Genomic DNA, 14,384 nt, shown 5'->3' on the forward strand with positions numbered 1-14,384 from the left:
CTTAAAGGAGAAACAGCCCCAATTCTCCTAAAAAAGAAATAACTCATGAAAACTAGGTTTTTAGTTATTCCAGTGGATGGGGGCAAACAGATTGGTTAGAAACAGACTGGTTAGAAAGCTTTGCTTTCTCCAATCACCAGATAGTTCATTTTCTGTATCTGTTCTTTGTGAGTCATGTAACTACTCCCACTATTGAGACAAGGGCCTATAAAGTAATTACTCTGAACGCCATTCTTTCAGGTATATAACTTAGTTCTATGCAGAGCATTTCACTGCTATCTGTGCTTATAAAATTTATAATCAATTCCTTTATCCCTATTGCAGTTACATTGATAAATAATGCTAATATGTTTGATGCTCACTCATTTTTTTTCTGAAATCATTATAGCAACCTTCAAGCTTAGTTTGTGCTATTTTTTCTGAGCCTTTTTCTTTCTTTTTGCCAATGCAAGATAGTTGCCTTGAAATAATTACACTGTTCTGTGATTTATTACTAGATCTTAGAATGTATATAAGCTGTTGCTTCAAATACTAATTTTAATTGGATGACGAGACAGAGAGAGAGAGAGAGAGAGAGGGAATTTACTTGCACATAGGTGACTCCTTCATAAGGGAACAAAAGAAGCAATTTCATGTCTTACTCATCAATCTGTTTCTTACATTTCATGAACAACCGTCATCAAGTTTTTGACTATTTCTGTTATCCCTTGGCAATAGGTAAAACTAATATTGGCTGAGCATGCTATTAGCCCTGAATTTAAATTCAGCTTACTTAATACCTTGATTAATGTCAAGATTAATGTCCAGCAGCAAAGGTTGAAAGCTTAAATGTTTGTGAATGCAAGCATGAAATGAAATCCTAATAACCAGCACAATGATTTGGATTTATGATCTGTGTTGGCTGCAAAAGATAACTTGGAAATGGTGTTGCACAGACTGATTTGTCAAAGTGAACAGCAATAAAGAATTGACTGTTTAGGTTGTAGGAGAAAGCCAGAATGAAAAAAACATAACTTAAAAAATTTGAGACGTGTCATAGAGTACTTTAAAAAGCCACCAGACTTGCTTAAAAATACCAGAATAAGTTAATTGTTTTGCCATGTGACAGGAAATTCTCTTTCTGTGATATATAGCTTAGCATTATAGGAAGAGGCTGAGATGTAGGAACCATGTCCTTTTTACTTTCTGAGCCTTTCCTTGTATCTTTTTAATCTATGGGTTTCTGTTGCTTTTAGTACCTAAATTCTTTTTTTTTAATTTTTTTATTTATAAAAAGGAAACATTGACTAAACCATAGGATAAGAGGGGTACAACTCCCACAATTCCCACCATCAGAACTCTGTATCACATCCCCTCCCCTGATAGCTTTCCTATTCTTTACCCCTCTGGGAGTATGGACCCAAGGTCATTGTGGGATGCAGAAGGTAGAAGATCTGGCTTCTGTGATTGCTTCCCCACTGAACATGGGCATTGACAGGTCGATCCATACTCCCAGCCTGTCTCTTTCTATATTAGCCACTTTAAAGAGAGGAAAAGACTTCTCTGTTGAAGGACCCTCTTTATTGCCTTAGAGACTCTGTCATATTCTGAATTTTGGTGAGTATGTGTTCATGTTGTTTGTTATACAATCTTGTTCCTGTCCTTGTGCTTCATGTTAATTGATAGCTTACTTTGACGCTAGGTCATAATCAAACTTGATTTTTACTTTTATAGAACTGCTGTGTATATGGCATTATATACTTCTGTTAGGAGTTCTGCAATGAATGTTTTTTTTCTTTGTCATTAGCCACCCTTGATGATCTGTGCCCAATTCATTAATTCATTCAGATTTTCTTCTTAATAGGCCAGACACATTTATTTTTAATATGCTAGAAAGATCTAATATGTGATTATCACAAGGGATAATTTGTATGGGGAACCTTAATTTGTCTGTTGTTTTTCTTATATGTTCCACTGTAACCAGTATTTAATTTACTTGTATGCTTGTTGGTTTTGACCATCATTTGTAATCACTAATTAATTAATGAAATGTATATTAATCTATTTTGATTTTTTTTCTTACTGATTCTCATGTACCCTGGTCTTTGATCATTTGGAGCTAATTCCTCTTACCTTCTGAGTACTTTTGTGACCTTATTGGTTGGTTTTTGTTGTTTTTTTTGTATTTGTCTATATGAGAGAGCAAAAAAATAAATCATCACTCTGGCACATGTGACACTGGAGATCAAACTCAGGAGACCTCATGCTTGGGAGCTTAGTGATTTATCCATCACCTTCTGAGCCACCTGCTGCTGGTAGTTTTTAATGGTTCTTTTTTATTTTGTCAGGCATTAAAAAATATCTTCCAGGTTCATCTTATGTACTTTTTAAAAATATTTATTTATAAAAAGGAAACACTGACAAAACCATAGGACAAGAGGAGTATAACTCCACATAGTTCCCTCCACCAGGACTCTGTATCCCATCCCCTCCCCCTGATAGCTTTCCTATTTTTTATCCTTCTGGGAGTATGGGCCCAGGATCATTGTGGGGTGCAGAAGGTGGAAGCTCTGGCTTCTGTAATTGTTTCCCAGCTGAACATGGGTGTTGACAGGTCGATCCTTACTCCCAGCCTGTCTCTCTCTTTCCCTAGTGGGGCAGGGCTCTGAGGAAGTGGAGCTCCAAGGCACATTAGTGGGGTTGTCTACCCAGGGAAGTCTGATTGGCATCAAGTTAGCATCTGGAACCTAGTAGCTGAAAAAAAAAAGTTAACATATAAAGCCAAACAAACTGTTGACTAATCTCGAACCAAAGGCTGGAATATTACAGATGAAGAGTTGGGTTCTCCGTTTTGAAGATAGCTACTACTAGAAAGATATTAGTTATATTAGTTATATTCCTATATTAGTTATATTCCAAAGAGCCCATGACTATACTATCTTATATACTTTATATCCTGTATATGGAATCAGTCCTTTCTCTGAGATATACCTAGTTCCTCTCAGTAGGAAATAGCACTTAAGGACCAGTCTGCCTGCCAGGGACCATCACTTCTATTGAGTTTTTTTCTGGATCCCAGAACTACAGCAATAATTAAAAAAAAAAAAAAAAAAAGGACAGGAGTGGGGCCGGTAGCGCAGTGGGCTAAGCGTATGTGGCGCGAGGCGCAAGGACCAGTGTAAGAATCCCAGTTCAAGCCCTGGCTCCCCACCTGCAGGAGGTCGCTTTGCAAGCAGCAGTAAAGCAGGTCTGCAGGTGTCTGTCTTTCTCTCCCCCTCTCTGTCTTCCCCTCCTCTCTCCATTTCTCTCTGTCCTATCCAACAACAACGACATCAAATAACAACAACAATAATAACTACAACAATAAAAAAACAAGGGGGACAAAAGGGAATAAATAAATATTAGAAAATAACCACAACCAAATAAATAAATAATTATAATATTTTTTTTAAAAAAAGGCATTCCTCATTAAGACTGCATTTTGTAGGGAGAGGCAGATTTAAAACACAAACAAAAAACAGAGTAAAATCTTTTAGATTATAAAACAGAAAAGGAGATTTGAAAGTGCTCATCTAGAGTGATGGTGTCTGTTTTAGGTAGAGTGGTCAGAAGACCACATCAAAATTTAACAAGTTATTTGGAAAGTAATCTTCAGAGAGATTTTGTCTGTATTGATTCATATAATAGTGTGTGACACATATATTCAGTACATGTTTCTATTTAAAGCCTTTTGGAGAAACAGTCATAGTTTTTTTGGTTTTGTTTCTTTTTTTTTTTCAAATCTGTTCTGCATATCTTATATCACCTTTATAATCTTGGGGGGTGTAGTTATAAATTCTTTAACAAAATGGGAATGTACCTTAGTGGTAAAAAATTTATTTTTGTATGTATGAGACACTGGGTTTGATCCCTGGCACTGACATTTAACACCCCCTCAAAGGGAATGGGCTCAAACAGGTTAATATAAAAATTATATTAAGTTTGAGATATGAAACACATGGACACTATGAGCTTGTATTAACAGTTTTACATAATATTTGCTAATAAACCTGAGGGGACAGTGGGTCGGATTAGACCTCTGAAATTGAATGAGTCAATTATGTTAGAAGATACAGCTTTCTTTGCTATGTTTATATTCTCATTGTCACTTTGCATTATTTGCTTGAATCCATACTTCAGGCAGAATTTCACTTTAACCAGAATGAAGATCTATCTTCCAGTTCTCTAGAATGTGACTGCCTCTGTAAAGTGGGTGTCTTTAGCTGTCAGTGTCCCCAGTGTGGATACAGGCCAGATGGGGCCAGGTCTCCCACTGTGCAGCATGTGGTAGGAAGTGTGCCAGGCAAGCAGTGGTATGAGGAGTGTCCCTGTGCATTATCAGTGTGGCTGGCTACAGTGGAATTTATGTGCTGCCTCTCCTGTGTAATCGAAAATTGACATTTCTCCCCCTACAGAGATCTGGGATGGATTTTAGAAACTCTATCACATCCTGTCATTAGAACCCCACTGGGTTTGTGGCACTTTGAACACTTACTGCAGCTTCTCTTTGAATTCTGCTCTTTTTCTAACACTCTGAGCAGATCTAGACTCAATTGCCCCAGTCCTTGGCTCTCTCAAGCACACATTTGGTTCCTCACCTTCTGTTCATAATAACTCTGTCTTCGTAGAAGGGGACTAACAATACAGTGTTATAGAAAACACATGAGACTGTTCAGTGAGGAAGCAGTTACAGAAGCCAGACCTTCCACCTTCTGCATCCCACAATGACCTTGGATCCATACTCCCAGAGGGTTAAAAAATAGGAAAGCTATCAGGGGAGGGGGTGGGATACGGAGTTCTGGTGGTGGGAATTGTGTAGAGTTGTACCCCTCTAATCCTATGGTTCTTGTCAGTGTTTCTTTTTTATAAATTAAAAAATATATAATAAAGTAATGTAAATATTTTATTATCATCTTAGGGTAGAATTCAGTATTATCTTTTTATTAGTCTCTAAAAATAAAATTGCTTATAGTGAAATCATAAAAAAAGAAGTTTTCTCTCAGGATTATTTGAAATGAGATCATGTATGGGTAGTGCTTATCCTGCTATTTGATAATACAGCTTTTGTTCTAATCCTTTATCTCTTCACTTCATCCCCATATACAACCTAACAAGCAAATTTGGTCAAAACAATACTCACCTCTGACATTTGGTACAGAGAGCTAGTCTAGAGAGCTGAACTGCTTATACTTGTAGATATCTTTTATTGTTTGCATTTTCTTTTTGACCCTAAGGGAAGTGGGTGCTGGGTGGAATGGAGATAGGAAACATCCTGGATTGGCAAAATAGTTCCCTTAGTTAATGTGCTACCTGCCGTGTATGTGACCCAGCTTCAAGTCCAGCCTGACCACATTGAAGGGAGGAGCTTTGGTGCCTTGGTTCTTTCCCCCTTTCTCTCTTCTTTGTTATTTATTTCTGAAAAAGTCAGCCTAAGCCTAGAACCATGAAGCCCTAAGATGACCAAAAGCAAAACAGATATACATAGATATAATTCACTTGCTGTGTCATCAGTATAAAAGATCTCTGTATGTGTAGTTGTATATGGAAATGTAAATTTTTTAAATTTAATTTAATTTTATTCTTTGCTTCCATGGTTATTGCTGGGGCTCAGTGCCTGCACTATGAATCCACTCTCCTGGAAGCTATTTCTTATTTCCTTTTGTTGCCCTTGTTATTATATCATTGTTGTGGTTATTGTTATTATTATTGTTGTTATAGCTGCCATTGTTGTTGGATAGGACAGACAGAAATCAAGAGAGGAGGGAAAAACTGAGAGGTGGTAGAGAAAGGTAAACACCTGCAGACATGCTTCAACACTTGTGTAGTGACCCCCCCCAACAGGTGGGGAGCCGGGGGCTCGAACCGGGATCCTTATGCTTGTCCTTGTACTTTGTGCCATGTGCCCTTAACCTGCTGCACTACCGCCCAACCCCCGTAAATGTAAATTTCTATTTTATTGTATCAAATGAATAGGTAGATCCAATCAACTGTATCTTTTTTATTATAGCCTAACAAGGTAATACAAAATTATTCTCTTAGGACCTTATAGGGTAACAGAATTAAGAAGTCACCCAACCATATTGTAGATTAGAAAACTTGAAAGTCCAGGGCCAGGGGTACAGCCCCCACTCCCCACCTGCATTGGGGATGCTTCATGAGTGGTGAAGCAGGTTTGCAGGTGTTTCTGTTTCTCTCCCTCTGTATCTTCCCCTCCCTCTCAATTTTTCTGTTTTATCAGATAAAAATGTCTGCCAGGAGCAGTGGGTTCATAGTGCTAATACCAAGCACCACTGAGAACCCTGGAGGCAAAAGAAAGAAAAGAAAACTTGAAAGCTGAAACATCAAAACTTTAAGTTCATACTTAGGGTTGTTTGTAATTCCTAATTCAATCCCCTTCCCCCACTCAATTTTCTTATCCTTTTTAAGGCTTTCAAAACCCTTTAATGTGGTTGTAATGTATCCTGTTGAGGTAACAGCAAATCTCAATTACCATCCTGCCCTATCAAGCTTACTTGTGCCAGTTAACAGCCAGCTTTTAAACTTTGATTTCCTCCAGTGCAATTAGGTGAAAGTACCCAGGCATGAGGTACTTATAACACACATAAAATTTCTTGTTTTCCCCACCACTCCAAAGTCCTGTAATCTTTATGTAAATGAATGGAGTATGTAAGAATGTATTTTTATATAAGTATATAAATTGCTCTGGTTCCATTTGTAGATGATAATATACAAATTAGCATAAGAAAGGAAATTTAAAACACCCATAATGTTGTCATTCAAAAATAAACTCAGGTGCTTCTTATACATACTTTTCTATGTAATTTTAATTATACTTACTACTATAAGATAGTGTATGGAATTCTTGGTCAGTGGTCCACTAGAACAAAATATAGTAATCACGAAAGAAGAAATTTTCAAACCTGTTCATAATCCTTTCAAAAGCATCAAGTATCACTACAGAGTGTTATTTTACTTAAGCCTAAGTACTTGCACACAAGTGTTAGATTTCTTTTTTTTTCTCTTTTTGTAATTTTATTACTTTCCCCCCTTTACATGTCAGCTTTATATGTATTTTTTTTTCCTTAAAGATAAACTTCTGAGCTCAGGATTAAACTGTGAAACCTTCTCAGATCAAAGGGCATTGGAACTTTGGGAAGAGAAATGTCAAAATTCAAAGTGTTACTTTTTTAAAAATATTGCCACCAGAGTTATTGCTGGGACTTGGGGCCTTCATGAGGAATCCACTGCTCCCAGTGGCTTTTTTTAAAATTATTTATTCATAAGATAATAAATAGAAAGTATCGAGAAAACCATAGGATAAGAGGGGTAAAATTCCACATATTTCCCACCATCCAAGTTCCATATCCCATCTCCTCCACTGGAAGCTTTTCTGTTCTTTATCCCTCTGGGAGTATGGACCCAGGGTCATTATAGGGTGCAGAAGGTGGAAGATCTGGCTCTGTAATGGCTTCCCTGCTGAACAAGGGCACTGGCAGGTGGATCCATACCCCTAGTCTGTTTCTGTCTCTCCCCAGTGGAGCAGAACTCCAGAGAGATGGGATTCATTGGTGAGGTCATCTGCCTGGGGAAGTCAGGTTGGCATCATGGTAGCATCTGCAACTTGGTGTCTGATTTTGCTTGAAGAGAGCTCCCACCATATTTCTATCTACAGGAGAACCAAGACAGAGGGAAGGCATTTTTTTTTCTTCCTGATAGATACAAAGAGAAATTGAGAGGGAAGGAGGAGTTGGAGATACAGGACTGCTTCCCCTGTAGGTGGGTATGAGGGCACTTGAACCAAGATCCTTGGGCATGGTAATTTGTTTGCTCTAAATGGTATACCACTATTCAGCTCCCAAGGTGATTCATTTTCTATCTCCTTGTTAAAGAAAAGTGATTTATAGGATTGACTCCATGGCATCTGCTTCATGTTCTAAAGTTCTAGCCAGGCATGTCTTTGCTTTTGCTGCCTCTTCATTTTGGGGCCTGAGGCTAGTGCACTAAAAAGATTGGTTCCTATGGAAGGAATTTTCCCTTCAAATCAGACTATTGGTTCTGCTTCTCTAGTGATTGATGAGTGTGAGTTTGTTGCCATGAATTTTGGGTGTTTTCAATTTTAATACTTAGAATACTAATTTGTGGACTCTTCCAAGGATACCCAGTCCCTTCCCTGGCAGAGAGCTTGCGACTGGAAGTCATATGAGTCAGACAAAAGAGATGGTAAAGATAATGTGAGGGAGACCATTTTCCAGACCAGGAAGCTATGAGTTCTTTCTGGTATCCAGTTATCATGGTAGGATGCTGTATTGTGGCATTAAACTTGTTAAAATAACCTATATAGGGGAGTCAGGCAGTAGCACAGCGGGTTAAGCACAGGTGGTGCAAAGTGCAAGGACCGGTGTAAGGATCCTGGTTCGAGCCCCCAGATCCCCACCTGCAGGGAAGTCGCTTCACAGGCGGTGAAGCAGGTCTGCAGGTGTCTCTCTGTCTACCCCCCCCATTTCTCTCTATCCTATCCAACAACAATGAGATCAATAATAACTACAACAATAAAACAACAAGGGCAACAAAAGGGAATAAATAAATATTTTTTAAAAAAATACTCTATATAGATCAATGGAAAACCAAGTTAAATAGGAAGAGTTTGAGTTGTTAGCCTAGAGGAAGATTTTCCCTGAGTGTTATTAATGGCTCCCTTCTTCAGGAAAATGCTGCCCATTTGAGGCCTGTTTGTTTTAGTACTTGGAGTGTTTTCCAGTTTTGGCTGTCTCCCAACTCTGGTAAGTCTCTGAGGTTTGAGGGAGAAAGTACCCCCCACCCCTATGCCATGAAGTAATTGCTAAATGTATACCTTAAATTACATTGTGACTCAGTTATTCAGGAGCCACAGCTTTAAAAATCCATCCTCCTTCTGTGTTCATAATTGATTTTTCTTCCATTCAGAGTGAATATATCACAGTAATATTTCCCTGCTAAAAACTAAAATAGACGGACTCTATATTCTATACTTTCAGGGATGCCCTGTAAACCGTATAAGGTGCTATCCAGTGATTTAGGAGCTGAGATAAACAATAAGTTTCAAAAAGGAATTAAGTTTTGACTATTTGGCCAGAAAAATAGCTCGCTTGGATAGTGTGTTCCTTTGTCATAGTGTGCTATCCAAGTTTGAACCCAGTCCCCATCTTATTGGAGGAAGCCTTGGCACCGTGATTTCTTTCATTATCTGTTTCTATCTTAAAAAAAAAAAACACACAAAACAGTGTTAAGTATTTTGTAAAAAAGTCATATTTTTGTTTTATCAGTGATTTACTATTGATTTACAAAATTATGAGATAACAGGGGTATAATTCCACACCTTTGTCCCCACCAGAGTTCTGTGTGCCCACTCCCTCCATTGGACACTGCAGTAGTTCTCCCAAGACCACAATCTGGGTTGTTTTCAATAGAGTGAATTTTGGAAGATTCTTCTTGAGGGAGGAATGTACTTTCCTTTATTAGTATCAGATCTTACTAATGTCTCTTCTTTTGGTTGGTTGTACTCAGAGTCCGTCTCATTTCATCTTTTCCTATTGTGCTATTCATGAGCAGTGTTTTTGTCCTAGTTTGTTGCTGTGTAATTCAGTAAATTTAGCTATTTATTTAGTTCTTTCGTTACTGTGATAACTGACTTTAAGTCTGGGTCTCTCTTACTCATCTTTGTCCTTTTTGGGTGGGGTTGAAGGACCTCACAATCAGGTCTGTAACCAACTAAGTCTTCATGTTTAAAATAAACTTCATAGTAAGGTTTTATTTGGCCCATTTACAAAAACTTAATTTGAACTATGATTCAGAGTACATATGTGTGCAATGCTGCTGAGACATCTGCAGCATCTTCTGTGTGCAGGCTTCTTTCCCACTGGCTTACCCTGATTTTCTTATGAGATCGGGCGTGTTAAGGGTGGTATGGTCATAGACAACCCTGATCTTTTGTATTTGTGAAGTTCCAGATAGTGCCTTTCATGTTGATGTTGCTGTAAGGTCTCACTCACTAGACTTGGGCATCTGGATGAAGCAAGTTGATATTTTGTTTTCTTTTTCTTTCCTTTTTCCCTTTATTATAAGTAATGCCATTCCAGCTTTTCTTAAGGAGAATCATTTTGAATCTCTAAAGATATTCACAGATATGGTGGAGTATAGTTTTTCTTCACAGAAGAAAAACAATGGACTGAACTTTTTCTCTTCAGAGACTACTACCCTCTCCTTATTACTTTCAGATCATTTGAAGTGGCAAATGGCATTATGTACATCTCAGATGCTTATTATTTTTTTAATTTTGGAAATGTTTTATAGGAATGTTATCTCAGGGTTTTAATTTTATTCATTAACCGAGGAAAAAGTAAAATGTCTCTGTCTCTGTCTCTCTCTCTCTTTCCCTTTTTCTTCCATTTTGGTCACAGAGGCCTCCCTTGCATTAGCAGTGCAAGCATACCTTGCTCTACTTGCACTTTGCAGATACTGGATTTTCTTGCAAACTGAAGATTTGTGGCAACCCTGCATGCAACAGGTCTACAGAGGCCATCTCCCTATAGCATGTGCTTGCTTGCTGGTGTTATTTGCACACTACTTTTAGACATAATCCTACTAGTCTTAGCAGACTAGAGTGAAGCAAAAACATTTTTTTTATGTTTTTGGAACAAGGAAACAATGAATGCTATGACTTTCACATCATTGCTGTGATCTGAAAATATACTTTAAAAGTTGGGTTTTTTTTTTCCCCCTCCAGGGTTATCGCTAGGGCTCAGCCTGCACTACAAATCCACTGCTTCTGGCAGCCATCCCCTCCCCCCTTAGGACAGAGAAAAATTGAGACATGAGGAGAAGATAGAGAGGGAGAGAGAGAAAGATAAGACACCTGCAGGCCTGCTTCACCGCTTGTGAAGCGAACACCTGCAGGTGGGAAACTGAGGGCTTAAACCAGAATATTTGCCCTGATCCTTGCACTTTGCACCGTGTGTGCTTAACCCGGTGCACCACCGCCCGGCCTCCACTTTCAAAGTCTTTAAGGTATGTCTATAATTTCCAGTTGTGAGACTGTCATGTTTATTTGAAAATTCACCTACAGCTGAAGGGTATTCTGTTTTGTTTGACTCTTCTGTAAGGTCCCTAGAGGCTGTGGCCTTATGCATATCTCTTCTTTGTGAACAACCCAAAAAAAAACCCTCCCTCTTCTTGCTCTGTTCACTGTTATGGATCCAGGGAAAAATTCTTGTCAATGGTTGTTTATTAGTAATCTTTAATATTATACTTTTTGTTTGCAAATGGGTGGCATAATCTCATGGAATTGTATAACCAATTTTTCTTCTTTTTTAAAAATTTTTTCCATTTATCTATTTATTTTTCCTTTTGTTGTCCTTGTTGTGGTTATTATTGTTATTGATGTTGCTGTTGGATAGGACAGAGAGAAATGGAGAGGAGGGGAAGACAGATAAAGGGAGAGAAAGATAGACACCTGGCAGACCTGCTTCACCACCTGTGAAGCGACTCCCCTGCAGGTGGGTAGCTGGGGGCTCGAACCGGGATCCTCAAGCCGGTCCTTGAACTTTGCGCCATGTGTGCTTAACCCGCTGTGCCACTGACCAACTCCCATAACCAATTTTTCTTTCTTCTCTGTGTGTGTATGTTGTGCTAGAGACCAACTCAGACCACATTACACTGAACCACCTCTATAGTCTAATTTTCTTCTCCTTCCTTCTCCTCCTCCTCTTCCTTCTTTCTCCCCCCCCCCTCTTTTTAGAGTGAGAGATAGAAATTGCCATGTGCATGACCCTGGTTCAAATTGAGATACTACATGGGAGTGCTAAGGAACTGGAAGAAGTTCTAGAGCTTTAGTGTCTCTCCTGATCTCTCGATCTCTCTATCGAGTGAGAAAAATATGATAATCAGCCGAGAAATGGTAAATCACACATTTGCAAGCCCTTGACTCCAGTTAATCAGTCACAAAGAGGAGAGAGAGCAAAATATTCACCATTTTTGCTATTTTCCTTATTGCCCCCATGTACCAGGATTGAACCCAGAGCCTCACACAGTTATGGCAGGTATTCTACGGCTGAGTAACCTGCTGTCCTCTATGGGGCCAGTTTTGGCCAAAAAAAAAAAGTATAGACACCAATATTACCCAGTGCATTTTTCCTCTCTCCTTTACTAAAAACTGAATTTTCCTACTTTCTTTTGGTAGCTTTTGTTGAAGTCCTTCCTTTATAATGACATTCCCCTGTGGAAATGTGCAGCTGTTTTGACTTTCTACCTAAGATCCTCTCTCCTCCTGGAGTAGAGGTTGAGGATTTAATGGTTGAGGGATAAGCAAAGTATAATCATGTGTTCCTTGAGACCTTGATGATGTTTGTTTCTTCTGAGAAAGCACCTGCTTAGAATTGCTATTTTAAAGGATGGGAGTATGGCCACTAATAACAACCTACTTAAATGGACCGCTCATTGTTTGCCAGTTGTTGTGTTGAGTGCTTTACACATACTTATTTACAGATGGAGTCGCATTCTTAGTGTCTCTGATTTATATTTTCTAGGTTGAAAATTGGTGTCCTCATTTACCTTGGAGAGCAAAAAATCCCTATGAAGAAGCTGATCACAATTCACTGGTATGTTATTTTGGAAACTTTATACTAAGTTTACAGTTTGGATGTGATGTCAAGGGATCCTTGTGAAGTTGCCTAAAGCTGCCAGCTATAATCTGAAATAGTAGTAAATTGAAGAATTTCTGTCTCCAGTGTGAAAATCTACATGAGTAGGTCAGTCAATCAGGTAGCATTTATTTATTCATTGAGTGATGCTGTGAAGGTTGCTATAGATGGAAATAAGATTTGAAGAAAATCAGTGATCTGGCAAAGTTATTAATTGTCACTAATGACCACAGCTCGGTAAACACTAGAATACAGGTTCATGGAAATTAATAAGGATGTAGCAACTCAGTGCAGAAGTCAGACATGATGGCAGAGAGATGATACTGGAGCTGAATTTAAAATAATGAGTGAATTTACATTAAGTCAGGTAACACTAGGTATTTCTGATGTGAGTGGGAGAAAGTGCATATAAAAGAACTTGTTCTTCCAGATCTCAAATTGTTATTATAAGGCTTCTGTAATCAAAACTTCTTGGTATTGTACAAAAATAGGCATGTGATCAGTGCAATAGAATTGAGAGCACAGAAATAAGTCCCCACGCCTATGGACAACTAACTTTTGACAAGAAGGCCTAAAATATTAAATGAAGAAAGGAGAGTCTCTTCAACAAATGGTTTTGGAAGAATTTGGTTGAAACATGCAGAAGAATAAAGCTGAATTACTTCATCTTATCACACATAAAAGTAAACTCTAAAATGATCAAAGATTTGGATGTTAAACCAGAAGTCATAAAATGCATTGGCAGAATTCTTTTTGATCTAAGTTTTAAAGGCTTCTTTAATGACTCAAATCTATTTGCAAGGATAACAAAAATAAACCAATAAGGCATCAAATTGAAAAGCTTCTGCACACCAAAAGAAACCACCACCAGAAGAGAGAGGCTTACTGGTTGGTATGCTTACAGAATGGGAGAAGGTATTTCTATGGCAAAGGTTAAAAACTAAAATGTATAGAGAACTCACCAAAGTGAGCAACAAAAAACAAACAACTCTATCCAAAATTGGGGAGGGGATATGCACAGTTAATTCACCAAAGAAGAAATAGAAAGGAGCAACAAAAATATGAAAAAACGCTCCAAATCATTGGTTGTCAGAGAAATGCAAATAAAGATAAAAATGAGATACTACTTCATTCCTGTGAGAATGTCATACATCAAAAAGGACAGTAGCAACAAATGTTGGATAAGTTAGGGGAATGGGTGAAGGAACCCTCGTGCACTGCTACTGCTTGTGGGAATGTAAATTGACCCAATCCCTGTGGTGTGCAGTCTGGAGAAGTCTCAGAAGGCTAGAAGTAGAACTACCCTATGATCCTGCAATTCCTCTCCAGGGGAAATAGCCTAAGGCACCAAGCACACCCATCCAAAGAGATCTGTTTACACTTATGTTCATAGCAGCACAATTTATAATTGCCCAAATGTGGGAGCAACATAGATATCCATTAACAGATGAGTGTAGCTAAGAAAGTTGTGGTATCCATCCACAATGGAATACTACTCAGCTATTAAGAATTATGAAGTCACCCTCTTTACCTCATCTTAGAACTTGAAGGAATCATGATAAGTAAGATAAGCCAGAAAAAGATGATCATAGAGTTGTTCAGTCATGGGCAGAACTTAACACCAAGGGGGAAACACAAAGTAAATCTTAGACTGGATTTGTGTATTGCCTCAAAGCAAAGGACTGGGAAGGA

At 38.4% G+C, this 14,384-nt stretch overlaps 1 protein-coding gene across 5 annotated transcripts in view; it reads left to right on the plus strand.

Annotated features, from left to right (window-relative positions):
- MGAT5 (alpha-1,6-mannosylglycoprotein 6-beta-N-acetylglucosaminyltransferase) overlaps positions 1 to 14,384 on the plus strand; it is a 361,514-nt gene that overhangs the window by 227,880 nt on the left and 119,250 nt on the right. For all 5 annotated transcript variants that reach the window (XM_060178023.1, XM_060178024.1, XM_060178027.1 and 2 more), the window contains one exon: positions 12,579 to 12,650. In XM_060178023.1, coding sequence (XP_060034006.1) covers positions 12,579 to 12,650 — 72 coding nt within the window. The remainder of the gene's footprint in view (positions 1 to 12,578; positions 12,651 to 14,384) is intronic.

The sequence above is a fragment of the Erinaceus europaeus genome, chromosome 18, assembly GCF_950295315.1.
Source record: "Erinaceus europaeus chromosome 18, mEriEur2.1, whole genome shotgun sequence".
Taxonomy (NCBI): domain Eukaryota; kingdom Metazoa; phylum Chordata; class Mammalia; order Eulipotyphla; family Erinaceidae; genus Erinaceus; species Erinaceus europaeus.